This window comes from Pelecanus crispus, chromosome 10, assembly GCF_030463565.1.
Source record: "Pelecanus crispus isolate bPelCri1 chromosome 10, bPelCri1.pri, whole genome shotgun sequence".
NCBI classification, from domain to species: Eukaryota; Metazoa; Chordata; class Aves; order Pelecaniformes; family Pelecanidae; genus Pelecanus; species Pelecanus crispus.
Window position 1 is genome coordinate 38,158,865 of NC_134652.1, and position 27,386 is coordinate 38,186,250.

Sequence of the window (27,386 nt, forward strand, 5' to 3'; positions counted from 1 at the left end):
CACCACAAACTGAGGGCATCCACCCCCCCGGCTGCTCCTCTACACGAGGTGGACAACAAGAACGGAGCAGGCAGACCCCACAGCCAGCCCCAGCATGAGGTAAAACGTCATTACCACCCCCGTCGCCTCAGCCAGCTCTTTCGGCACGATCTTGGGACCGTAGACCATGACCAGTGTCCCCAGGTAGCCATTGCTCAGCCCCAGCAGCGCTGTGAAGACCACCGGGTAGATGTCTCGGTTGAAGAGCACCGTCTGGATGTGAGCCCGGGGTTGGTAGTTGCTGAGGATGAAGAGAGGGAGGAAGATGGTCCTGAGGAGGACAAGGGCAGGCAGCAGCTTGCTCCTGGGGCCGGGCACCTGGATCCAGGCGGTGATCTGCCTCCCACACCAGTCGGCAAAGTTGTACAGGAGGAAACTGGTGAGCGGCACAAAGTACTTGGTGCTCCACAGGCTCCCCGAGGACTTGCTGACCGACTCAATGTTGGAGGAGAGAGAAGGGAAGATGACGATGGAGACGAAGAAGACATAGAAGAGGCAGAAGCCCAGGAGAGCTGTCTTCTGCAGGATGGGGCGGAGTGGGGGGATGCCGGTGCTTTTTGCAAGGAAGGAAGTATTTGTGGTTCCTCCTGGCTCTGCCTCATCGTCTGCAGAGCTGTCAGGCAGCAGGGCGGCCAGAGATGGGCTCTCCTTCTGGCTGCTCATGTAATACCTGGAAAAAGAGAAGGAAGGAGATTATTAGCCATGAGTGGTGGGGGGAAACCCAAACTGAGATTTGGAGAGCAAGCAGGAGAGAAGCTGGTGATGCAGGGATGTCTGCTGGACCCAGTGAAGACAGATGCAGCAACCCCATTGCACCTCCAGCTGCTGCTTCATACAGAGGGGTGACCCTCAGGGACCCACCGCCCCCTCTTCCCTACTGCGGGGATCCCTTTACACCCTCGGTGGTTCACAGGGGAGACTTACTGCATGCAGGCATTTGTGGGGCCAGGTGGTTTTGGGGGTTGCAAGCACCAACACCACCAACGGGTCACGCACATCAGCACATGACATTGCAGATAGGGATGCCCTACGGGGACCCACCTCGCTGGCTGCTTCCAGATCCCAGCTCTTCGCTGACTTCATGCATTTTGGAAGCCCCTGCATCAGCATCCCCTCCCCCCCAGGGGAGGCTTGCTGGAAACTCAGCATGCGCCAGGGCAGGCGCCCAGTTTCAGTCTGTGGTTTCAGTCAAATGGGGAAGCGCGGGTGGAGGCGGCACAGCGCCGGGGTGCGGGGTGGGATGCCGGGCATGACGGGGCAGGAGCTGGCACAGCAAGTATCTCATGGGTCTCCCCAGCAAGCTGGCTCAGCGTTGACAGTAGCAAACCCTCCCGACCCATGCTTGTGGGATGGCCGTGGCAGGCTGGTGCACACACCTGGAGTACTCCAGCCTGGGAAGGAGGAGGTACACCATGATGCAGATGATGATGAAGATGTCGGCGGTGAGGAAGTAGGCCAGGGCGCTATCCGTCACGTCGGCTGCTGCCGCCAGGTCTATCACAGAGGCAATGGCACTGATCGTGCCGCCCATGGCCTGACCTGTGTGGGGGACCAGAGAGCCAGCGCTCAGCGCCTGGGACACAGGTGAGGGACATGGAGGTGGCAGAGCACAACCCACAATACCTCCAGCAAGGAGAACTTTGATGCAGAGGGGGAACCCAGAAACAGCAGCATCCCCTTATTAACACCTCCTGGTGTGCACAAACCCCCCAGGGGAAGCAGCTCACCCCACACACTGATCCCCAAACCCAGCTCAGGGCGCAGCTGCACACACCACCTCATCTCCATTTCCACGCCTCGCTACAACGCAGCTATTTGTGGGGCTGCATCGCAGCCCAGGTCCCATCCTGCATCCATTCCAACGCAGCCACAGCACTGCACAAGGGTCAGGATAGGACCCGACCCACTGGGCTTGCACAGGCTGAGTCCTGCAGATAAGGTCCAAACCCTGCCTAAAGCCTAAACCTGGCTTTCCGCTGGCACACATATAGCCACCTCTCTTCTGCAGTCCCCCAGACGGGAATTCAAGCCCCCAGCAACGGGCATGCCATCTCGGGGACGTGGTGATTTCCCCCACCGGGCTAAGCTCATTAAAATACTCCTGTCTCGGCCCCTGGAAAAATTTCTCCATCTTGATTTCTTCCCCTTCCCCTCTTGGTTTGTCAGCCGTTCCACAGCACATTTATAATGTTATCAAACCTCCAGGGAGCTCATCACTCACGGCTCCCAACATGCCCCTCATCACTCATGGAAATGCACGGAAATGCTGAACAGACAGGAGGAGACAATGCAAAGTTGAAGATTCCTCCAGCTGCAAACAGAGGAGCTGAGGGACGCATCTCCTCCCCCCCTTCTCCCTGCACAGAGCAAATAATCAAGTCAAGCCACCGCACTGGCTGGAGCTGCTTTGCAGGGTGTTTGCCCCCCTGGGCAGGGACAGTGAAGGACCACCGCTCTCCTCGTCTCTGCTGACCCCTCAGCACTTGGGTTTATGGGTATTTACAGAAACAAGAGTGCTGGCTCACATGACCGAGCATGTTTCTCCTTCAGCAACTTCCCTTTATCTTTAAGACAAAGCTAAGTTACTAAAATAAACCCCATGTGACAAAACACCAGATGCAGGAGGGAAAGAAAACCAACCACCCAACCACAGAAAACCCAAGATGATGATCCCACCAGGACGGCATGGCTGGGGGCCACCAACCTGAGATCAGCGCCTGCAAGTTCTTCATGGGGAAGCAGCTGCTCAGGCCGAAGATGCTGCTGGTGAAGATGGTCGAGGCGCTGCTGACGACGACCACGCAGCTGATGGTGAGGGCAAAGAAGGGGGTGGTCCAGGCAGAGGTGTCGACCTTCACCAGCACCGTGATCACCAGGAAGACAACCAGCATGACGAAGAGGGAGGACAGGATCCGGACACTGGCGGGCACCCTGGGGTGGTGAGGAAGGAGACTCCTGCGTTTAAAACTATAACGTGAAGGCGCGATGCAAGAGGATGCCAACTCCTCTGCTGTGAGAAGGATCAGAGAAAATAAAGGTGGAGGGAGACGAGGAATAAAAAAATAATGATTTTCTTCAGAAGCCTTGAGATGTTAACTCTGACATTTCCCCTTTTGCCGTCAGTAGGACTAAGCCCAACCGAGCTGTAAATACCCATTTCTCTGAGAAATCAGGAGCTCTCCCCATTGCTGGAGCAACAGACAGCAGCAGCCATAAAGCCTGCCTGGAAAACACGGCAGGCTGGCTGAAAACAACCCCAGGCATGTCACCACGAGACAATTAGTTGTTTGTGAGCACGGAATGTTGCTTATCACCCAGCCGGGAGACTGGATGGGCTGGCCTGGGTGCAGGACGAAGGGGGCGAGGGAGAGAGGCAGGGAGCCGGACCGGTAGCCGGGATCTAGAGATTAAGCACACAAACACATTCCTCTTTGCCCACAAACATGCAGGAGTTTGATCTGAGATAAGGAACGGTACAAATGAGGGGAGGCGGCTATTTCAGATTTAAATCAAGCTTGCAACAAGGCACAGATGGTCCATTTCTTAACCCAGTTCAGCAGCTGGTAGGACCAGAGCAAGGCATTACTCCTGCCTGGATGAGCCCAGCTCTCGTCAGCCGGTCCCCTGGTGACAACGATGGCATTTTTAAGAGGAAAGACAGTTTGCCAAACCATTAACCAAGGAATTTATTTGGAATTTGTTTACAGTGGTCCCCAAACCCAGCTCAGGGCACTGGGCGCTCAGGGCACTCAAACCAGCTCCAGGCACGGGTGCTGCTGGGGAGGAGCAGGGTGCTTCACCCCACTTCATCTCAGCCAGCTGTGGCTCTGGCAGGGGCAGACAAGGGGATTTTGGCCGCAACAGGGAGGCTGTGCTCACGATGCCCCGTGTGCCCTGTGGCTTCCCCCCAAGGGAAGGGAAGGCTAAGCTGGAAGCCACGGCTGAAGCCGGAGAAAGGCAGGAGCAACACAGGCAAAGCCAGAAGAGCCGCGGCTAATGGACCCGGGAATGGAGCAGCACTTACTTGTTGACGAGCAAGAAGTTTCCAACCAGGCACAGAACCGAGGGCACAGTCGAAGCGATGGAGATGTAACTCTCAAAAAAGTCCTGCCAGGAAAAAGAAACCAAAGGAAAAAAAGGTGGTGGGGTGGGGAACAACACATGAATTTCAGGTCCTAAATACGGCACGACACAGCACGCGTGGGGAGTTATGATGTAGGTGTCCACCTCATTGCATCGTAGCACATGTTGCAAAGCTGCTCAGGGTGACAGGCAAAGGGAACGGGCGATGGAAGCCACCCCAGGGCTGTCTCGTCCTGCAACAGCCCTGGGATATTTCAGGAAATTAGGGACATAATGAATTCGGAAGTAAAAATGGTGAAGGAAATACCTGCCTTACTGCTGTGCTGGCTCTGCAAGCCAGCAACCAAAATAAGGAGGTCTGAATTTCTCCAGCTGGCTCCGATGTCCTGGACAACCCCCCCCCTGAACATTTTCCCCTTCTTGAGCTCCATGAGGGCTGGTTTTTATAAATTGGGACACATTAATATTATTAGCTAACTGCCTCCAAAGCCCAACTTCTGCATCCCTCTCCACGCAGAGCGACTGGGACACCACGCCTGAGAACATGCTCGAGCAAAAGCAGCACGGGTCGGGGACACAGGGACGTTATTCTCCCTCCCAGTCTCCCTCTCTGCGCACACAAAACTCATTGAGAAACTATACTGAGACTCAACACACATTTACTCCGGGGACTCGTATATCATCCGAGCAAGTCGGCTGCAGCATCAGTCAATATTCACCAGCCTGCCTCGCGCAGAGGTCAGGCTGGGCACGCAGAAAGCAATAAGCACAGCAGAGAGAGAGAGATATTTCTCTGCCAAGATTGCAACCAAACGCTTACGTTTTTCAATCCATTTTACGTATTATGCTATTAAAACGTGTCTGCTCCATCTCCTCCCCTCAAGGTGCTTAATCCCCTGGTTTTTCTGCGGGAATCTCAGCCAGCAGGTAGGACGATGCTCGCAAAGAGGATGACCTACATATCAACCCCCATCGTGATGGGCTTTCATTTTCTGCAGTTACCTAGCTACAGAGACGGGGCCGCGTTGCGTCCGAGCGTGAGAAGGTACTTGGCACATTTTCTCTGCATGCTACCTTTTTTTTTTCTTTTTTTTGCAGCTTCGCATCGTAGTCTTTTAATCAGTTTACAAGCACGTTCATTTATTCTTCCCTATCAGGAGCTTTACTGTAAGCGACGGGAAATCTAATAATCACTCCTAGAGGGTCCATATAGACGGAGACATAAACGCCTGCACTTAGCATCGGCTTGGCAAAGCAGGAGGCTTAAAGCTCTACGGCCATACGATGAATTATAGGAGAAAAGACAAAGTAAAATGCAAAGTTGGCTGCTAATACTAAGACTTATTTACCAACCTATTTACAACAAACCCCCAAAACCAGCCTGGGGATATTTAACATACTTCCAAGTTAATTTTCTTTTAGGGAGGAAAAAAGATTTTATAATGCTTTCCGCCAAGCAGAAGCATACTTGAGGTAATCCAGCAGAGATGCTGCATTTTGAGCACCCTGGGGAAATGTTCACTCATTCCCAGCAAACATGCTCATACCAGCAGTGGGAAGAGAGCCGGGGAAGTATTTAAGAAACTGAGGAGCCTGCACTGCACTGGGAAATTTTACCCTGCCTTACCCATGGCCAAACCCTGCTGGAAAAGAAAAGCCAAGAGGAAGGGTTTCAACTGCTGTTGTTCCTGTGAAAAAGGAAAGCCCTCACGTCACATTTTTAAATGCAGCAGAAGAATGGCAAGTGGCAAATTTAATCCATGCCTGGATAAAGGGAAGAATCATAGAATCATAGAATTGTTTAGGTTGGAAAAGACCTTTAAGATCATCCAGTCCAACCATTAACCTAACACTGCCAAGACCACCGCTAAACCAGTTAAGGGTAGAGTAGCAATTTCATGTTTCCTGGAATATCAGGCTCCATACTCATCTTGCCTCTTTGCTCCTGCTCATTAGGTGTTAATCCAGCTCAGATGGTAACTCTTCTCCCTGCGTGGGTATTCCCACCCATCACATACATGCTTTCAGAGCAAATTTTTGGCTATGCAACACGTATCTAGTTCCTCTCCCTTTCTGCTGAGCCCTCCCCAACCAGGCAGCTCGTCCCCTCCGGGCATCCCTTGCTCGCAAGGGCCAAGCTCCTCATCACCAACATGGTTTTAGAGGGGAAACGCAGGCACTGAAAGACTGTCGCCCCTTTCCTGGCTAATAATAAATAATAATAATAATAATCCCCAAAGCAAACCAGACACCTGCCTCCCACCTCTGCCTCTCTCACAGAGGAAGGAGCCATCCCTCAGCCATGGAGCCAAGCTGCGTAATGGAGGTGTTTGACCCTGTATTAACTACAGCATCTTCAAACACGCTGCCACAATGCACAGCACACACTCGGTACCTAAAAAAAAAAAAACCAACCCAAACAAGAACAAAGCATCATAGTGGCAAATTAGTCACTGGCATCAGCCAGCGCTGCCCAGAGTTGCCGAGATGCTGTTGTAAAGGAATTTTTATTCCGCTCCAGCCCGGACTTGGCAGCTGGGCTCCTGCCGGGCTGGAAAAGCAGCCCAGGCCCATGGTGGCAGCTGAAGGCACCAGAGCGTTACCTGGAGCACGGGGCATGAAATTAAGCAGCAGCGAGCAGGCTGGAGCCAAGAGCAGGCTGCCGGCCACAGGCGCATCTTTCCGCAGTCGAGCTCTGTTTGCAGGTAAACCCTCCTGCCACAGCGCCCTGGCTTGCCGTCCCGCGGCAGAAATAGGGCCGACTGGTTTATTTTTGATCAGATTTGACTGCCACAGAAAAGCCAGGTTGCTTTTCACCGGAGGAAGTAAAAAGCGTTGCACCATGGCCATACAGAAAGAGGAAAAATATCTTTTCCAACAAAGTAATGGCTGATGCGACCAGGAATACAGCTGCGCAAGAGTTTTTAGGAAGAAGACACCTAGAGATACTTACTCAACTTGAAAACAGCTTTTTCAAGAATTGCCTTGGATAAGCATGACGTAGAAGCAATGAGGAGCAGGTGGGATGCAGGGAGCGTGGGAGGACATCGTGCCACGCGGCAGCGGAGCACCCTTCACCCCCTCTCTGAGCATCCTTGCTAGCCCAGGGGCAGCCTATTTGCGATCTTTGGGCACCACAGGGGCTTGGTCTCCATCGGTTTAATCCACCCAGTATCTCGATTTACACCAGCACACCGGTATTTCAGCATCCTAGTACGAGCACCGTCAGCGACAACTCTGTTTCTTCCCCATCAAAAATGCAGCAGGCTTAACAACAATTAAAATTAACACAGCCGCAGATGCCATACCGGTGTGAGGAATCATAGAGAAAACGTGGGCGTCGCACCTGGCTCTGTGTTTATATAAAAATAAAATGTGCCCCAACCACTTCACAAGCTTGGCAACGGGAGGAGGATGGGACGCGGCCTCATCGCGCTGACACTTTTTCCAGCCACAAAGAAACACCATTGCTTTGTCAGGAGAGCACAGGGAAATAATCCTGCTGTGGCAGGAGGAGCAAGAGAAAGCGGCTTTTTTGGGGAGAAAAAGAGAGGCCATCAAGCCCGCCGCCCCAAGGCCGGCTCATCAATCACCCCATGACAAGCTCCTCGTCCCGTACGCCAAAAGCCAGATGTTTGTCGCTGCAAGGAGATACTTCGGTCACACCTGCCAGATCTTGAAGGAAAAGCAGTAAAGCATCCGCGGGGCTCGAGACTATCGCAAGCCACGTGCTCCAGGGCTGGTGCTCCTGCAAAGCCCTGCTATCACCTCCAAATGACGCGCTGCACCAGCCAGAGCAAGGGAGAAAAAGCCTAAAATGTGTTCGATGCCTCACCACAGAGCCAGAAGTTCAGGGCAATTTATCTCCCAGCCCGCAGGGAGTTGCGGCCGAGTCCGGCTGCAAAAGCACAGAGCCCTGGGGGGGGGGCTCAGGGGCATACCAAGTGTGAAACACAAAAAAAAAAATCCACAGATTCTTACCTTGCACCGTAGAAACTGTCCTATGAAAGGCAGCCTTGCTTACGGGGCAGCTTAAGCCAAATGTTTTAAACACACCTTACACCTTAGCGCTCCAAATACAGGTAAAAGACCACAAAGTGCTACGCTCATTAGTTTTAAGCGTCTTTCTCGCTTCTATGTGCGCTTCTCAGATCAACCCCAATCACAGGTTTGCAGCAGGCAAAAGCCCAGAGGACATTTACTCACCTTCTGGGGAAGCGGAAGGGGAAAAGAGCAAGTAAGGAAGGAAAGCAGCTTTTTTTTCTGCCTTGAAAGCAGCACACTCACCCGCAGATCGGACGCTGCCTGTCCTGCTGGGCCTGGCCGATCCGAGCAGTTTTGTAGCTTGTACATCCAGTAGTGCTTTGCCGTGATGAAAAAATTCCAGGGCAGCAGGGACCCGATGCCCAGGAGGAAAAAAATTATGTAGGCCCCGTGTAAGCGGTCGCTTGGCTTTTGCCGGCTGTATCTGTTCACCAAGGGCTCCTCGACCAGGGGCTCCTCGTCTGGGGGAAAGCTGCCGGCTGCCGGGTGCATGGTGATGGCAGGCTGCAAAAAACAACCACCAAAAAAGACGTTATCACGCGAGGGGTGCAAACTGTTGCTCGCAAGCCGCTGGGCACGGCTCCCTCCTCCTTTGGCCCGCGCTCGCCCAGCAAACGCCGGATGAGTGAGCTGAACCGGCTTGGCACGGGGACGGCTGGCCCCCCGAAAAGCGTGGGAGAGGGGACCGAGACGTGGTGGAGACGGGCTCCGCCGTGGCAGCGCCCACGCTTCCATCTATAATTAATATTTAACCTCTCCCCTTGGCCTTGCGAAAGCAGGAAACCTGCTCCATAAAAAATTAACAGCTTGTAAACCAAGAACGCCATCAGGCTTCGCATGAGCAACCTGTAAACTAGCAGAACACCAGCAGGCTTTCTAAAATGAGTTGTAAACGAATTGCAACGCCACCAGGCTCTGCAGCCCGGCTTGTAAACTAATGTAACATCAGCAAGGCTCTGCAAAAAAAAAAAAAAAAAGGACTCGTAAACCAGCGTAACATCACCGGGCGTCGAAGGACGACTCGTAAAGCTAAAGGGAGCGGCGGGAGGCTCGGCGAAGCCGGTGTAAATTAAGGGTGGGGGGTTGCAAAAGCACTCCGAAAGGGCTCCAGCACCGTCAGGCTCTGCGAAGCGCCGTGTAAACTCCCGGCCAAGCCGCCCCGGGGGAAGGGCCGAGCCAAGCGCGGGCGGAGCGCGAAATGGCGGAACCGGGGGCGTCTGCACAAAAGCCTTCACGCTGCAGGAGGGGGGAGCGCCGCACCCCTCCACGCACGCCTCCCTCCCTCCCTCCCTCCCTCCTTCCCCCCCTCCCTCCAGCCCCCCGCCCCGCAGCACTTACAGGGGCACCGCGCACGGACCCCGCCGGCTCCTTCCCCGCCGGGCCGGGCCGCCCCGCTCCGCCCCGCTCCGCCCCGCCGGGGGTGGCCCCGGCCCGGCCCCAGCCCCAGCCCCGGTCCGGCCCATCCCCGGCCCCATCGCCGCCCCATCCCCATCCCCATCCCCATGCCCAGCCCTGGCCCGGCCCCATCCCCGGCCTGGCCCCAGCCCCATCTCAGGCCCGGCCCGGCCCCAACCCCAGCCCCGCCCCATCCCCATCCCCATCCCCGGCCCGGCCCCATCCCCAGCCCCGACCCGGCCCGGCCCCAGCCCCATCCCCGGCCAGGCCCCATCCCCCTCCCCGCCCCAGCCCCATCTCAGGCCCGGCCCGGCCCGGCCCCATCCCCAGCCCCGACCCGGCCCGGCCCGGCCCCAGCCCCATCTCAGGCCCGGCCATGCCCCGGCCCCCTCCCCAGTCCCGGCCAGGCCCCGACCCGGCCCGGCCCCAGCCCCGCCCCATCCCCGGCCCTGGCCCGGCCCCGGCCCCGGCCCCATCCCCATCCCTAGCCCCATCCCCATCCCCATCCCTATCCCTATCCCCATCCCCATCCCCATCCCCATCCCCGGCCCGGCCCTATCCCCATCCCCATCCCCATCCCCGGCCCAGCCACAGCCCCATCCCCATCCCTATCCCCATCCCTATCCCCATCCCTATCCCCATCCCCATCCCCATCCCCATCCCCATCCCCATCCCCATCCCCATCCCCGGCCCTGGTCCCATCCCCGGCCCTGGCCCCATCCCCATCCCTATCCCCATCCCCATCCCCATCCCCATCCCCATCCCTGGCCCGGCCCTATCCCCATCCCCATCCCCATCCCCGGCCCCATCCCCATCCCCATCCCCATCCCTATCCCCATCCCCGGCCCTGGCCCCATCCCCATCCCCATCCCCGACCCGGCCCCATCCCCATCCCCATCCCCATCCCCGGCCCAGGCCCCGGTGCTGTGCGGAGGGGAGGGAGGGAGACGAGGGGCGGTGCAGGCCGCCCGCCTCCTCCCACAAATCCCTGCCCTCCTGGGTTTTTTGGGGGGGTTTCCCCCCCTCTTTTTTCTCTCCGCTCTCCCCATTTTCCCCCCTCGTCGTGGTTTAGCCCCAGCCAGCAGCTCAGCACCACGCAGCCGCTCGCTCACTGCCCTGCCCCGATGGGATGGGGGAGAGAATCGGAGGAGTAAGAGTGAGAAACACTCCTGGGGTGAGATAAGAACAGTTTAATAACTGAAAGAAAACGAAGTAAAATAGTAATGATAATAATAACAATATAATAATAATAACAATATACAAAGCAAGTGATGCCCAATGCAATTGCTCGCCACCCACCGACCGATACCCAGGCAGTTCCCAAGCAGCGATAGCTGCCCCCTGCCAACTGGTGTCTGGAGCACAGGTCTTGTGAGGAGTGGCTGAGGGAGCTGGGGTTCTTTAACCTAGAGAAAAGGAGGCTGAGGGGAGACCTGAATCTAAATGAGATTTAAATTCCTGCTGGATTCTGGTTTTAAACTAAAGAAGAATAGATTTAGACCGGATATAAGGAAGACATTTTCTACAATTAGGGCGGTGAAGCACTGGCACAGGTTGCCCAGAGAGGCAGTGGAGGCCCCATCCCTGGGAACTTCCAAGGTCAGGTTGGACGGGGCTGTGAGCACTCTGATGTGGTTAAAGCTGTCCTTGTCACTGCAGGGGTTGGGCTGGGTGAGCTCTAAAGGTCCCCTCCAACCCAAAACATTCTATGATTCTATGATTCTATGATTCTTAATACAAATGGCCATGGCTTTCTTTGGTCACTAATGGAAATAATCTGTATTATAAAGACACCTGCCTCCTCAGAACAGTGCTAGTAGCTGAGCTCCAGAAAGGACTCTGCAGTCAAACAGTGAAGGTGGTATAAGTATCTGGATAATGGGGCAGTGGTTTTTCACCGCTACATTAATGTTTGAATCACTGAGAGAAGCATTTAAACATCTGGCAAAAACCTAGAAATCCTCGACAGCTACCTGAAAGGAGGTTGTAGGGAGGTGGGTGCTGGTCTCTTCTCCCAGGTAACAGGCGATAGAACAAGAGGAAATGGCCTCAAGTTGCACTGGGGAGGCTTAGATTGGATATTAGGAAAAATTTCTTCACCGAAAGAGTAGTCAAGTATTGAAACAGGCTGCCCAGAGATGTGGTGGAGTCACCATCCCTGGAAGTGTTCAAAAAATGGGCAGACATGGCACTTTGGGACATGGTTTAGTGGGCATGGTGGTGTTGGGTTGATGGTTGGACTGATGATCTTAGAGATCCTTTCCAACCTTAATGATTCCTAGTTTTTACTTTCATTAAAAAATAATCCAGCCACCAAGCCAGGAAACATGGAATTCTTACTCTCCCATTAATTGGTTTAGTGGTGGACTTGGTAGTGTTAGGTTAATGGTTGGACTGGATGATCTGAAAGGTCTTTTCCAACCTAAACGATTTGATGGTTCTACGTGTCTCCAGCTGAGCTCTTGCAGATGCACCACAAACAGCACTGGGGACCCCACAGTTTGAAATCAGAAGCGTTTTCTTAAAAATCAGCACTATTTGTGGCCTGGCTTATGGTGTGGGGATAACAAAAGCTTTCCCCTGGGCTTGGGTTTTGGGGGAAGTCATCAAGGTGTGAGTGCATCATCCACTACTGAGGCTGTGAGGGCTGGGAATGGAGAGCATCTTCTGGAGGATGAGGGGCCCCTTAGCAGAGCTGGGACATGAGCTCCTCCTTTACTCGCTTCCTGCACTGCCCTGTTAGGATGAATTTCACCGTAAAGTCCTCAATTTCCTCCAAACTGCACTTTTACACTCACCTTGAAGGCACCATGGGACTATGAAGGAAAACATCATTAGCCTTCTTCCTCTCCCCCACTCTTCTTTCCTTTTTTCCTTCCCCAAAGATGCGTTTGGCTCCTTGGCACATGGGCAGCCACCCGGGAAAGTGATAAACCGGTGGGGTCCCAGCTTTTCTGTAACCCTACTACGATCAGACACATTTTGCCAATTTGTTTGCACTTGTGTTGGCAATTAGTGGAGTTTTACATCTTATGTTTCCTGTTGCCAGCTGTTTGCCTTTAGCCTTCCCCATCTCCAAAGACAATTATAACCAACCTGGATCTCTTCCTTGCTTTTTCCTCCGTTGCACGTGTATCCAGCCTTTCTTCATCGAAGCAAAACAGTCCCTGTTTTTTGCAGAAAGCCCCAAGATAGTCTTAGTCTGGAGGGTCTTTTCCACGTACAACTGCCTGTGGGACAAATGCAAATGGACCCAGATACCTCATCTCCTGGCAGCACTACTGCACGCACAGCCGTGGGAGCCAGGGCCGGCCACCACCCATCTCCAGCCTCTCCGAGCCTTTGAGGAGAGCAGATCAGATGGCCTTGGCCACACAGATGTCAAAATAGCCCCAAACATATGCACGGCCTGTTTTTTTTCTTTTCCTCTTTTGCGAGCAAACAAGCAGAAGCACGCAACCAACCCACCGGCGATGTGCTGAAATGGAAAGGCGTTAGAGGAGCACATGGGTTTCTCTCCAGAGGTTTCTCCCTGGGGATTTTCATCCGCGTTGACATGCCAGGCTGGGAAAGCACCTGAGGAGATGGCACAGCCTATCCGAATGAGTAACCCATCAGCTCAGAGGGATTTGCCTGATATTTCTGACTTGCTGCTGTCTATCATGTCAAAAAACCCACTGCTGGAGAAGAGCCTCAGACCGCATCAGCACAAGGGACCGTGACAGGCGAGCAGGGGAAACGAAGCCAGCCCACGCTTAACCGAAGCCGTGACGGCCCCTCGAGTTGATATTACCCACACTTGAGAGACCTTCTGCAACGCAGACCCTCACATGGGCTCAGGGGAGATTTTAGGGACACCCCTATGCTCAAAGTGGGGTTTGGGCTGCTTCCCCTCTACTCCAACCCCACATACAGGGCCAGCACTGGTTTGAAAGCAAGGCGAGCTGTGCCGGAGCAGAGAGGGCTTCACGGTTATCCCAAAGGAATACCAGGCATCCCATAGTGCTGCTTGCTCTTGCCGTGCTGGAACCATAATGGAGCAAAGGGCATGTAAGTAATGGTTAAGAGATTGAAATTTATTAACCGGGACTTACAGAGCAGCTTCCCCCACCCCTCGGTACGGCTTGCTGCCTTACAGAGCAGCTCATGGTAAGCGAATTTGAAAATCCAGCAGGACTGGCCCAAAGGAAATTTCCTGAACACACAATGGAAAAGTCAAAGAGACCCTGTTGTGGGCGGCTCCGGTGCTCCCGGGCATCGTCTCTCTGGCAGAATAAATCTGTCAACACTTAGCGATGGCACGGCAGTCACTTTTGAGCCTGTCACAGGGACTGAATTCAATATATCAACTGCAGGGAAGGTTTGGGCCAGCTTAATTTTAAGGGAAATGAGCCAGCTGAGTATTTCAATAGGAGACCATCAGATGAAATCAGTCACCAGTTGGTCAAAGCTATCCACAGATCTGGGCCCTTGGAAAGACGGGTTAGTGCAAAAGGTGCCCAGTGAAGGCAGCTTGGGAGACTGAGGTTAAAGGAATTAAGACGCAAAGAACAGAAATGCTTATCGCTTCTGGGAAGGTATCTGCCTCAGCATAGTACTTGGAGCTGGAAAGCCCAGCTGGGAGGGTTTTGCATCTTTGCATGGCTATGGTATAATTGCTGCGGTGACAGGGCAGTGATTTTTTCCCCATTTCTTTTACCGGTCACAGAATCCCCACGCCTGCCTGGAGCAGGGGCAACATTGACATCACCTCGTCCCCATGAGCTGGGTGAGGCGAGTGGCCCAGGCAGGGTGGGCAGGGGCAGCGGGACCCTCACCTCTCCCTGGGACCCTCACACCTTGCCCTGCAACCCTTCTGGTTTTGCTTGCTCAGGCAGAGCTGGAGCGATGGGACTGGAGCAGGGCAGGAGCGTGGCGGAGGTGGTCCCAAAGTGGAAGTGGTCCCAAAGCGAGGGATGGGGCAGGGCGAGGAAGCAGGGGTTGGAGGACAGGGATGCCTGCATTGCAGATTGCGGCTCGTGGCTCTGTGCTCTGTTCCCCGCTCCCCAAATGAGGCACCCTGGTCCTGGTCCTTGCTGGAAGGGGCGTTGCTTTCTGCAGGGCTGGTGCATATCCCTCAGGGAAGGAAATGAACTGCCTGAGACGGTGGCTTAGCCCATAGAGACACAGATGTAGCGCTCCTCTCCTGCCTTGTAATCACCCATGTGAGTCCAAAACAAACCATAAATCAATCTCTGCAGCTTACCCCCATTAGGGACTCCGACAGCAACATCCTCCTGCTGCCGGCACTGGCATTCCTGCAGCATCCGACCCAAAAACAGGTCGGAGGCACGCTGATGGGGATCCCCACGCTGCTGCCGCTGCTCGAGCTGGACCCAAATCCCTGCAGATGCTAAACCCAGCAGGAATTGGTGAGTGATGAACATGAGAGGGGTGAGCAGATTGTTTCTTTTTTTTTTTTTATTAGACTAGGAAATATAATTTATTGCATAAAAATTAATTTGTTACAATAGGAATGCTAAACTTTATTTACAGTTCTTTAGTTTACAGAATAAACAGATGCAGTTTTAGAGGATGCCGCCGGGCCCATCCCCTGGACATATAAATATGGAAAAAGATTGTGGAGCAAGAGACGGACACTGCCAGCACAGCACGGACCACGGGTTTGCCTTTGCCGAAATGCCCAGCCAGAGAAACCCCCGGTTGCGGAGGGAGGCACATTGGGCTCCCGGGAGCTGGCACCTGTGGGAGATGGGCGCAGGCACTCAGAGGACTGGGGAGGGGGGCAAACCCTGCTTCCCCCCCACCCAGCTCCCAACGCAGCTTCCCTGGTCTGAAAAATGGGGAGAATCCCCCCACAAACATGCACCTCGGCGGATCCAGGCGGCTGCTGCCTGCCAAAAGGAAGGGGAAGACGAACACGGACGGATGGGGATGGAGGCAGAGGCACCTGCGGGTGGGACAGACAGACAGACAGGCGCGCACACTGGTGCCGAGTGATCCGTCAACGAGACACAGCGAGAACAACAGCGAGAGAGATTCAGATGCGACCCGAAAGAAGAGCATCTCGTCTCACGGAGAGCACTGCGGCACTGAGAAAGGAGCCCTATATAACACCAGCAGCCATCAATTCTTCATTTCTTTCCAAATTTGCTTATTCCCCCTCGGCTCAGAGATGGGGTCTCAGAAATCGGATGCTCAAATACAACCTAAAGGATGGATAAAACCCTTCCTACGTGACACAGGAGTTCACCCAGTAGAAGTCTTCCCACCCAACACAAATGAAAAACGTCCCCTTTCTCCCACAGCCTTGAAAACCCAGCGAGAAATGAACCCCAGAAACCCCGAAACACAACAGGGAGCGGCTCTACGCGTTCGGTCGCTGCTTCAAGAGCTGCTGAGAGGAATCAAACCCGAGTCCGAGCAATACTGAAAACTCCCCCTGAGCCACCCTGCAGAGGCGATGCTCTCGCTGGCGGCAGGGCTCCCTGAGTTTGCTCCGGTCCCCAGCATGCTGCAGGATGCTACAGGATGCTGCAGGATGCTGCAGGATGCTGCAGGATGCTGCAGGCACCCCGCGACACCAGTCCAGGGCTTCACAGCCAGGACACTGCGCATTGCAGCCCAAAGCAGGACCTGCTCTCAGACCCTGCTCTTAATACTTCCACTGATGGAGAATCCACAGCCTTGCTGTGTGATCTAGTCTAATCCTGAGCTTACCATCCCCTTCCTATTTTTTTTTTTTTTTCAAAAAACAGACACATTTCTAAGATATAGCACTCGCTGAGTAACTATTTCTATCTGCAGGCAATCTAAATTTTTACCTTCATTGAGACACCATATCTTTGTGAGGAACCTCGTTCCTGCCTACCCCTTGATTACTTTCCATTCATCCCACAACTTTTCCATCATTATAAAAAGTCTATTACAGCGGGGGGGAAAAAAAAACAAAGGAGCTGCAATGAGAGGATGGAATCCCGATCACCGCTTACGACGCCATCCCTCGCGTGAAAATGCTCAGCCTGGCTCGCGACATGCAGATACCGAGGTCTCCCTCCCCAGATCCCCGCTGAAATACTGCATCAAAAACTGGGCGCGAGTGCAGGGACCCGAGACCGACGTGGTTTGCAAGCGGCCGCATCCTGGCCCGCCAGCCCTCTGCTCTCCCCGGCCCCCTCCACGAGCTGCTCACCTCCCTCCGACCCCAGGGCTGAATTCTTTGGTTTGTACTGAAGTTAGGTAAATGCAGGCGTAGTCATCCTAAAAAGCTCCCCCAAACGATGCCAGGGAAGAATTCATTAAAAATACCCATATCTGGACGTACTCCCCCCCGCCCCGGAACCCTAAACGCAGGGCAGCATCCCTCATCCCTCCTTGCAGGCAGAGGGGGACCCCTCGCTCCGCCGGGCACTGCTGCCGGCGAAAGGGGAGTTTGCCTGATATTTCTTGGGGAGGGTCTCAGCTGGCTCTAAACCAGAGGGGCGTAGAGGCACTTCACCCTACGGACTCCCTGGGGGTCCCAGGACATGTAAACACGTTTTGCTCCACTTGGATCACACGCTTTTCCCTACAAAAGTGTGTTCATTTAAATCTCTCTCTCTGCCACCCTGACCACAGCAACGCTCTTGCTCTCACACACAAAAAAAGGTTTATAAATCTTTTTTTTTCCTTTTTTTTTTTTTTTTAAAAAGGACTTATCCAAAGATCTGGATAATAAATTATTTGCGTTTCCTAGGAAACTTTTTTTTTTCCTTTTTTCTTTCTTATTTGCCTTGTTCAGCTGTCTGAAGCTTTTGACAGAAGCAAGCCGTTTGCCTAGATTGTACTCATCTCTTCAACGCAGAAATGCTATTAAAGGAGGAGGAGAACCGGAGGGGAACCCAAACGAAGGAAGAGAAGGAAAGCCCCCATCCCGACTCGAGAAGCCCTAATTCCTCCCCACGCCACGAGCGCTGCCAGCTGCCACCCTGGGGACGGCCGGGAGGAGGAGGAGGAGGAGGAGGAATGCTGCGTAACACTTGAATTGCTTGTAAACGCTGAGGATGGGTCTCTAAGGCTGACAGTGATGCGGGGAGGGAAGGAGAAGCAACAGCCTTGGCCCTTCCTTGCTCAGCCACTGCCCGGGGACAGATTTGCCTCCACCCGCCGTCGGGGACGGGTCTGTCCCACCACCGCCTCGCTCCCCATTTTGTCCTCCTGGCCTGCCAGCCGCGGGGAGCATCATCAGCAGTCCCCCTCCGTGGCCATGACCACCAGCATCTCGCTCTTGCCCATCTCTTCTAAGGCACTGGCCAGGGTGTTGAGATCGCCGTCGTCTTGGTGCTCGGCTTCCCATAAGTCCAGGAGCACCCCGGTGGGGCTGGCTTTGGTGGCGAAGTAGTTCAGATACCTATGAAGGGGAACGAGAGAGGGGGGTCCGGGTTGGCACGATGCCCTTCAGGGATGGAAGGAAGGAGGATGCCGGAGCAGCAAACCCGTTTGCAACGTGAACCCTAATGGAAATGCCGTAACGCAAATGCCAAAGCCCTTGAGACCTCATCTTCAATTTTTATATGGAGCTGGCATTCGTGCGAAAGCAGCGCAAACTTTGTTTTGCTGAAATGACCCTCCCTTGCGTCCTCAGAGGTGAACCCAGACAGGAACAGTCCAAGCACGGACCCAGATAAATAAGGGCCAGCTCAAAGTGACAAGAGACCCAGGAGTGTGGCACAGATGGATGCATGGATATAGATGGGTATAACTATGCGTAGCTATATCCATATTTATGGGTGGACCTATATAGCTGGACATAACCTAGCTGGATGCACTGCAGCAGGGAGGGAGCGTGGAGCGAAGCCCCCCTGCCTGGGGCACAGGAGGGGAAAGCAAAGCATGGGGACACCCACCTGTCCATGGAAAGCTTCTGGGCGAGAAGTCTCCAGTCGTTTCCCCTGGAGTTGGGGGCATCCAGGCTGTTGCAGATCTTCTGCCGGATGGAGAGGGGGATTTTGAAGGCGTAGGGTCCCAGCTGGGTGGTGGTGGCACCACTGTGGTGGGAGCGGAGGCTGTCGAAGGAGCTGGCGTGCTGCAAGGGGAAGGACAGGGCGAGACGTTGCAGCAACAGAGCAGCTCCCAAGCGCGTCCCCTTGCTGTCCCCCCACCTCCCAGCCGCTCACCTCTCCCAGCGTGATGTGGAGCTGGAAGATCTGCCCTTCCCCTTCCACCTGCCGGACGCAGATCTTGCAGGTGAGCTCGGTGGAGGCCTGGCTGTACCTCTCCAGCGTGAAGGTGCAGTGCAGGGCTCGCTGGCTGCCGCTCCAGATGTGATAGAAGGGGATTTCCTGCGGACCACCAAAGCACGGGCTTAGCAAAGGCTCCAGCAGCTCCCTTGGGAGATCCCACCTCCTCCAACCACCCCACAGGGATGAGATGGGACAGAGGGACCCCACAGACAACATCCCACCAGGAAAGACCACATGAAAATCATTCTGCCCTTCCTCCTCCATCCCTTTGGGAGACAACTCTGGAGACAAGACCGGGGCACTCACAACCCCGTGGTGCCTGGCTGAAGATGGCCTGGGACCCCGGCTGCCCCCACCTCGGCCCCTCACCTGGTACTTGGCCAGCAGCTTGCTCCTCCACAGCGCATGGGGGATGTCATGGATGGAGAGACGCAGGTTGTGGTAGCTGTCCTTGAAGGGCAGGGGCTTGGGCTCCTCCAGCAGGTACCCACCCAGCGTCCGCTCCAGCTCCAGCACCTCCTGCGGGCAGTGGGACGAGCAGCGTGAGACCCAGAAGAGCAGGGGCCGCTCCTCTCCCCTCTCCATACCCAAAGCCAAGCATGTTCAAGCCAAGAGGAGCCAGCAGCAGCAACAAGCCCACGAGGAGTCCTCCCCAGCAAAGCAGCCTTTGCCACCCCGACAGCCGCTGTCCAAGAACTTGCCAACTCATCTCACACAACAGCCCAACCTACAACTCGAATTTGATAACATGTAAACATCTGTATATGCCTCTGTACTCCTCAGACGATCCAAAGGTCCAACACAAAGGTCGGGCACTTCAGCGGCACTCTTGAAGAGTGCCACCCAATCTGTTTTCAACGCCATCCCACTCTTACGCTAGCAACTCTTAGGAGAAAAATGCAATCCAGGAGCCAGAGCGCTGCCTACATCTCCACCTAGAGGCACTACAGCAATCCTGACACCACGCGACGAGTCACAGGGAATTAAACCAGCCACCGCACCGGTGGTCCAGGCAGCCAAAGCACCAAAACTTGAGCTCCTCATGCTGCACTCGATGCTATCAGTGCCACAAGCCTCCCAAGGAGGAGAGACACACGTCTCCACACAGGAATAACAGGATCTATAGAAAAATCACGAGGCAAATCACAGCAGCAAGTGTTTTTTGCGTAGGGGAGAGAAAACCCACCCAGCAGCAGCAAAACCTCTCGTGTAATGTCTGCAGAAAGGGGGCCCGGTATAGGAGATAAGCAACACCCTCATTATTTCCTTCAGAGAGGGCGAGGAAGGATGGGGAAGGCAGTAAACACGCTTATTATTTCACTGTGGCCACTTTGCAGGCAGTTGCATCAGGTTGTCTGCTCCCTGGGGCCAGGCCATCCTGAGAGGGACCAGGCAGCATCTCGCCGCCAGCGCGAACAGCTTCGGGAAGCAGGGGCAGCCCACGCTGGTGTCGCAAGGTGAATGTTACCTTCAGAGCATCTGGCGTGTCCTCCAAGCAGTAGACCTTGAGGCTGTACTCCAGGGAGGTGCAAACAGTGGGGGCAAAAATCGCCAGCTGGAGCCTCTTGATGGCTGACCTGGAGTAGGACTCTCCCACGAAGACGTAGGTGCCAAGCTGGTCTAGCAAAATGTGGCAGGACTTGGCTTCCAGCTGGCAGTAGCAGGGAGTGTTGAGGGTCTCCTCATCCAGGGTCACAACTTCCTACAGGGAGAGATGGGAAATCAAGGCTGGGGGTCAGCCCGTCATCCGGGGGGGGTTTGCTAGGGACTGTCCCCCACACCACTCATGGTCCTCACTGGCTGCAGGGGCTGGGTTCCCACCTTACCTCCCAGTTTCCCTGGTGGGACTGTGTTTTCAGCTGATAAATCCAATCCGAGGAGCCGACATCGGCACAGTGGGGAATGGTCAGGACGACGGGGCGGCACAGGAGCAAGCCGGTGGGTCCGCAGGTCACCGCCGGGCTCAGCACCGTCTGCGTGCCTTCGGAGGGTGGGCTGGGGAGGGGAGAGGGGACACCGGTTGGAAAGAAAGCCTCACGGCGGCCAATGAAGAGCAGAAGCGCAGGCGGCACGGTGTGACTTACAGGGTGCTCTCTGCCTTGTTGAGGACCAGGTACATCTCGTAGAACTTCCCCTGGGGGATGGCCCCGTGGGGCACCAGCAGGCTCACCCCTAGCATGACACACACAGGCGTTAGTCACAAAACGAGGGAAAAACCACCAATGAGAAACCACCCCTCCACTCCGGCCGGCGAGCACAAGGACAGCAGTGAGCTAGGGCAGCCTGGAGCGGCCCAGGAGAAACATCTCCAGATGTTCCTCACCTGCACCGCTTGCAGGGAGGAGCCAGGCCACTGCATTAGGAAGCAAAACCGTAGGCTGGAACTTTTTGCAAGGCACTGGCCCTGGATCAATAGCAGGGCTGGCCAGGAAAGTCCCAGGAGGCTGTGACCTCCAGCCTGAGAAATCTGGCTTGGGAATGGCTTGCTGCCTTCCTCCCCTGAGCCAGCTTTGGGATAGCAAAGGGCCGCTCATGGCAGGCAAGTCTGCTGGAACAAGAGCAACTCCTCGATCATTCAGCAGCCAAACGTGCCCTCCTCCCCACCTCAGGGCTTACCAGTGCCCGGGATGGTGAGCCTTCCCCCCAGGTAGCCAAATGTGCCGCTGGCGCTGTTGCCGTGCTCCCGGGGCAAGCTGAGGAGATGCTGGGAGCCCAGGGCTTTGCTCCGCATGTTTGCAAAGTGGCCATCCCTGGTGTTGTCCCCTGGGTAGGTGCCGGTGGCAGGGATCCCCCCGAGCAGGTCAGTCCCGTCGTGGAGCCCCGGCGAGGAGGAGGTGGTGGAGGAGTTGTACACCTTGATCTTGAGGTTGGGGAGGGGGTCGAGCAGGGGAGAGTTGGTCATGGGGATCTTGTCGGAGGAGTCCTGCAGGGCATACATGGGGCCACGGTACACCCCTGCGCTGGCCGTCAGGTCCGGCTGCATCGAGGGGTGCAGCAGCTGAGGGTTGTCTGTGGGAGGAGGAAACACGGATGGGATGAAGATGGCAGTGGAAACGAGGGGACATAAAAGCACTGCTTGACTGGAAGAGATGCCTGTGAAAAGCCCTCCTCGCCCGGCAAGGGAGGGTGAGCAGGAGGTACAATGGGTACAGTGCTGGGCTACACCCATCTGCCTTCCACCAGGCACTTGGAAAGGAACTGCTCGGCATCACGACTAAGCGAGGAGCAGGATCCTATGACAAATCCCCACCGCATCTGCTTTGCCCCGACTCCCACCATCAGTACCTGACCACCTCCATGGAGCCCTCAGCCTTCAAAGATCAGCATATTCCCCTAGAAAAGTTGGGCTGGGGGTTCACCAGGGAGCCACCCCCTACTGTGATCTACAGCCTGACTTTCTTTCTGCCTGGGCTTGAGCTGGCGAGCAGGACCTGCACAGGTTATGGCTCTTACCATGCCGGGAGGTCTTGAAGTTGACGGGGTGGAAGCCTCCGGTCAGAGCAGCTGATGAGTCTGTGATGTCCGTGTCAAAATCCCGGCGTCTCCTCCGGTACACCACCACCCCCACAGCCATGAGGATCACGATGAAGACGAAAATGGCCACCACCAGCCCAGCATACAGGGCCACGTCGCCTGTGGCCTCCAGCACTGGGAGAGATTAAAGAAATGGTGGTGAAAAAAGGAGCACCAGAAATGCATGTCAAGACCCACCGGTGCTCCCCAACCCTACTGCTAATGCAGGACATAGGCACGAAGGGGAAGACATGTACTGGGCCTGCTGGAAGGCTGTGGCAGGAGGATGGAGGGTGTTTTCTAAGAGCAGTCCAGAAGTCAGAGCGATGCCAGAGAATGAGATGAGGTTGAACCCCTCAAACCTTTGGCGGACACCTTGCCACGGCTCGTGCACAACTTTACTTGAGCACCAAGAAGCCCAGAAACGTTACGTTTGCGCAGCTCAGATTCACAAAACTATCAACCCTCACATCCTAACAGAGACAACCCCGAGGAGTAAATGTAATGCCCATCCATGCATCTCTCATATATGTACCTGAGCTATGCATCCATCCAGAAAGACTGAGTATCACCGCATCTCTATAGACACCCCACAGCTCCCCCATCTTCCCTTCCCCTGCTACAAGGCTCTCGATCTTTAAATGCCTCATATAGCTTGGATATACTTGCCCAGAAAGGAGAGGGATGAAGAGGGAAGGCAGAGCATGGTAAAGCCTCCAGCAGCAGCAGCTGAGCATGCTCAGCCCATCCTTCTCTCCTTCCTCCTTCCACGCTCGCCCGCATCTCTTGGTTTCAATGGTTTTGTACTGGAGCGAAGCCCTGTCCTAAGCCCAGCGATCTCAACCGCGTTAGGACTATGCCACTTCTGGGAGGTGTCACCTCGTCCCCAAGTCCCCCCTCTTCTCCTGATGCCAGAAACGGGAACCCTGATGCAGCCCAGGACCCCCAACTCGAGGAAGAGAGTCCTCATGGCGGGGGTGACCAATGCCTGGAGTAGCTTTGGTGGTGTGACACCGGCTGCATCGCGGTGCACCCCAGAACTGCAGGCAGCAAAAGGGGGACAAGGCGCAGGGGTGCAAAAGTGGGTCGTATTTATCGGTTCAAGCAGAGCGCGTGATTTAATGTACACAGGAGTTTTTGGGGTGGGCTTTAGTTGCTCCCTCTTCCCACCGTGTCCTTCCCCCAGCTGCCGAGGAGCCCTACACCATGGATGCGACAGAACAAAACCAAAGCAATGCATTGCAAAGAAACAAAATGGCCATGAAATGAGCACTTACGGTGGCTTTTGGGTTCGCTTAGAACTCTTTTATCTGTTCGGAAAAACAAAGTTAGAAAACAAAAGGTGAAGGTGGTGATGGTGAGATGGGGATGAGATGAAACAAAAAGCAGGAGGGGGCAGCCAGGCTGGGGGGCACAAGGAGCTGCAGCCTGGCAGGAGGGACTGGAAAGCAGCATCATTCCCTGAGAAATGCAGAAAGCTGGGCAGAAGCGGGGTGACAAGGATGTCCCCATGCCTGGCCAGACCCTGGGGCGTGCATCCCCAGCTGCCCAACCCCAGCTAACAGGTTTTTGGGCATTTCTGGCCATAGCAGCATTAAAGGGGACAGTGGTGTCACACAGCAGCAGGTGGCAGCATCGGCTGCTCAGCCTTCAGCGCACCCGCTTATAGTGTAGCACCACCATTATTATTATTATTATTGGTTTTTTTCTAGCTGCTGCTAGCCCCAGGGCTGCTACTGAGCAATGCCCCAGGTCAGGTGGTTTCGTGGTGGGGCGGAGAAGCCCCCCTGGCTTGCCCCCACTTAACCACAACCAGCCTTACTTCAGCAGAGACCCCAAACCTAGCACCATTTCAGAAGGCTTGGTGGGACATTTAGATCCCACCAAAAATCCCCCAAACCCTTCTCTCCACCGGGTGAGAACTAGCTTTGGGAGGGGTGAGTCTGGTTGAAAAACCCTTGTTAAAGACGCAGTTTAAAAAATCAGGTGCCAGAGGCGCTGCTGCCTGCCCCGTCAATTCGGAGGCATGGCCAACAACAGCATGGCCAAGCACTGGAGCATGGCAGCCGCTGGCATCGTCTACAGCACTGCTCCCTGCCCGCCTGCCCGCATACTCACTCTGCAGGCAGAGCCCATCGGTGCAGTTTTTGGAGTCGAGCAGCACGCCGCTGCAGTCCTTGCCGCCGTTGCGGGGGGCCGGGGCGGTGCACTCGCGGCTGCGCCAGTGGGTGCATTCGGTGCTGCACGCTGACCACTTGCTCCACTCCGTCCACGCGCCATCCACTGCGGGCCACCAAACACAGGCACGTTGGTACACCCCTCGGCACGGCCTTGGGGCTCGTTCCCCAGTGCTGGGGTGTCTCCGGCAGCAGAAAAGGTGCCCATGCCCATCTCAGGGCTTCCAGAGACATTTGGGGAGCAGCAACCTGGGATAACCTTCATTATCCCAGCAAACCCAGCCCTCATGCTATCTGGGGAGGCTAAGTTGTTTCTCTGCAGACATCTCCAGCTCTTTCAGGTCTTGGCAGACTGAAAGATGCTTCGGACTGGTGTCCTGAGCCCCTGTCTCCTTGAGGAGCACCAGAAGCACAGTTGGACAGTGCAAGCTGGGGGACAGGCAGTGTGGGCAAGGTTTCTGAACCTGCCTTACCTGGGCAGAGGGTGGTGCACGTGATTTTCTGGAAAGGCTGCCCATCGCAGAAGGAGCCGCCGTTCAGCGGTGCGGGGTTGGTGCACGTCCGGGTACGCTTCTGCCAGCCCCGGCCACAGCGGTTGTTGCAGGGAGACCACTCGGACCAGGTGGACCAGCCACCATTCACTGCAAGAGCAGACAGACAGCGTTAACACATCAACGGAGCCCCTTTCAGGAGGGACTGGAGCTAAGCCTATGGTTCACCAGGCTCTCTGTCCTTAAATCTTCTGTGACACCCTGGAACAGCTCACCCTCATGAAAAACAAATCATGAGACTCCTTCTCGTGTCGCACACCCCATGCACAATATGCTCAAGCCTGCTTTGGTCCTTTTTTCACTTTGCAAATATTTTTGCACCTGGCCACAGCAGATCTTTGGTTTCACAGCAAAGCTCAGCCAAATGCAGCTTTTCAGCTGCTTTGAGAGTCAAAGTGATCCAGCTGGGTCCAACCTCCACCCACCTTCGTACCCAATCGAGAAGGCTTGCAAATACCTACACCCAATAACCTCTCCTACCAGCCTGTGCAAGCTGGTAGAGGTTCCTGTTTTGCAGACATTGGGTATTATACCTAATTTAATGCAATGCCCTGGTGGGGTTCACGCCTACCACTCCCAGAAAGTGCCCAGATTTCCCCTTGGCTTGGAGACACGGCCGGCAGCAAAAGCCCCCGCCCCAAAAACAAGGGCTGGTACCATAGACGATGACAGCAGCCGTGGTGCTCCGGCGCTTGGCCACGATGTTCTTGGCCATGCAGGTGTAATTAGCAGTGTCCAAGAGCCGGGCCTGCTTGATGATGAGGTTGTGATCGATGGTGATCAGGAAGTTGGTGTCCTGCGTGGGATCGATGACATCCTCATTCCTCAGCCACTCCACCTGGCAATGCAAAGGAAGGGATGGGTAAGGACCGTGATTAAGCTGAACAAGAACTGAACACTCAGCCAGGAAGAGCACGTTATGGGTTTCTGTGGAAATACCTAACTAAGCCAGGACACAACTGCTTAACTAGGCTGTTTGGAAAGGGCGTGAGTCAATACCGGCACCGAGCGTGGGTGCAGGCACGAGCAAGGACAAATGTGAGGTTGGAGGGGCTGATTTCATCAGCCCTGATGGAGAGCAAACTCTCCCAGACCAGCCTACAACCTGCCCCAAAGCCCTCCCCATATTCATCACCGAGACCACCGACATCCTCAGCACCACAACCACTGGCTGGCCAACCTTGCTTCTGACTGTATTTATTTCTCCTTGAAAGCTGGACCAAACCAGGCCTGACCAGGGCAATGACTGCTGTTTTGGCCAAGGATGGGACATGGTGGCTACCACCAGCGCTCAGTTCCTGGGGACTGATGGAGCTGTAGGCAGGAAAAGCACCGCTACCGTGCTAGAGAAACCCATCTGTATTGACTTTCCCAGCCCTTAGCTCTTGCTTGCGACTGCTCCCCTTCAGACAAGTCACTGGGTGCCTCCTCGTTCGATCTTCCCTCTAACGGGTTAACGGCACATCAGGAAGCATGGGGGAGGTGGGCTGAGCAGGAGCTGAGGTTACGTGTGTTATTAGATGTCAGAATAACAGATCCACTGCCCAAAATAAACAATTCTGCTGAATAACGAAAGGTGACGGTCTTGGTGTGAGGCCATCCATCATGGCTGCAAGCCGTCTGCAAGGACGTGCCCCATCTCTCCCCGGCCGCGGCTGCAGACCGCCGGGAGGGGACACCCCACCGGGCATTTCTTTGGGCTGCCAAGCTGCTCACCTCCGCCTGCGGCACCCCCTCGGGTGGGCGGCACTGCAGCAGGACCTCGTGCTCCAGCGGGACTTCCTTGCCCAGTGGCTCCTGGTCGAAGTTCTTCCGCAGGTCTAGGGGGGAAGGAAAACCTAGGGGTTACCAGCCTGCTGCAGAAACAGGGCAACCCACAAAACCTTGGCGGGGAGAGAGCATCACCGTGGCACCAGGAGCCCACGAGTAGGGAAATCACTCTGGCATAACATAGCTGGAGCAAAACATGTCCTGGGAGGAAGGAGACGAAGAAGCATCTTTCCAGGATGGGTTTGGGACAGCACATGGCGCTCAAGGACAACGCCTTTCCTCCTTTGTGTGCTTGCAAGCCTATACCCCCTCCTGTCTTTTACTTTTGGGGCTAAATGTCAGCTTAACCACCGTTTCTTTCTCCCTCTGGGCTATCTATACCAGGATCCCTCTTTGTTGAAGGGGAGGAAAACAAGATTTGCACAACAGCTTGGCTCCCACATCGGCGCCAAAGCGAATTCCCAAATTTCAGGGCTATGGGGGGTTGTTGCTCAGCTCTGCCCCAGTTGGTCCTGGCTGAGCTAGGTCCCCAGGTTTGCTGGAAACCCAGACATTGCACTCCAGTGCCGAAATGGGGAATGGCCACTGCTGAA

At 55.1% G+C, this 27,386-nt stretch overlaps 2 protein-coding genes across 2 annotated transcripts in view; both read right to left on the reverse strand.

Moving 5' to 3' along the window:
- Nucleotides 1–39: 39 nt before the first annotated feature.
- On the reverse strand, nt 40–8,658 carry SLC29A3 (solute carrier family 29 member 3). Its single transcript, XM_009479517.2, has 5 exons — nt 8,410–8,658; nt 4,064–4,146; nt 2,744–2,970; nt 1,416–1,578; nt 40–709 (listed from the first exon to the last, which is right to left on the reverse strand). The coding sequence occupies exons 1-5, from the start codon at nt 8,656–8,658 to the stop codon at nt 40–42; spliced, it is 1,392 nt and encodes a 463-aa protein (XP_009477792.2).
- A 9,126-nt stretch (nt 8,659–17,784) lies between these two features.
- The window catches only part of UNC5B (unc-5 netrin receptor B), a 56,795-nt gene continuing 47,193 nt past the window's right edge, over nt 17,785–27,386 (reverse strand). Inside the window, 14 exon segments of the mRNA XM_075717430.1 lie at nt 17,785–17,950; nt 18,447–18,625; nt 18,717–18,881; nt 19,152–19,301; nt 20,251–20,484; nt 20,609–20,777; nt 20,867–20,954; nt 21,399–21,791; nt 22,236–22,430; nt 23,573–23,605; nt 24,414–24,578; nt 24,946–25,113; nt 25,681–25,861; nt 26,740–26,843. Coding sequence (XP_075573545.1) covers nt 17,785–17,950; nt 18,447–18,625; nt 18,717–18,881; nt 19,152–19,301; nt 20,251–20,484; nt 20,609–20,777; nt 20,867–20,954; nt 21,399–21,791; nt 22,236–22,430; nt 23,573–23,605; nt 24,414–24,578; nt 24,946–25,113; nt 25,681–25,861; nt 26,740–26,843 — 2,390 coding nt within the window.

Excerpts from the sequence above, each read along its gene's own strand:
- SLC29A3 (XM_009479517.2), bottom strand. The coding sequence starts at position 8,658 with ATGCACCCGGCAGCCGGCAGCTTTCCCCCAGACGAGGAGCCCCTGGTC. Across the intron at positions 1,579-2,743 it reads CTTGCAGGCGCTGATCTCAG|GTCAGGCCATGGGCGGCACG; the intron begins GTTGGTGGCCCC and ends TCCCCCACACAG. Across the intron at positions 710-1,415 it reads CCCAGGCTGGAGTACTCCAG|GTATTACATGAGCAGCCAGA; the intron begins GTGTGTGCACCA and ends CTCTTTTTCCAG.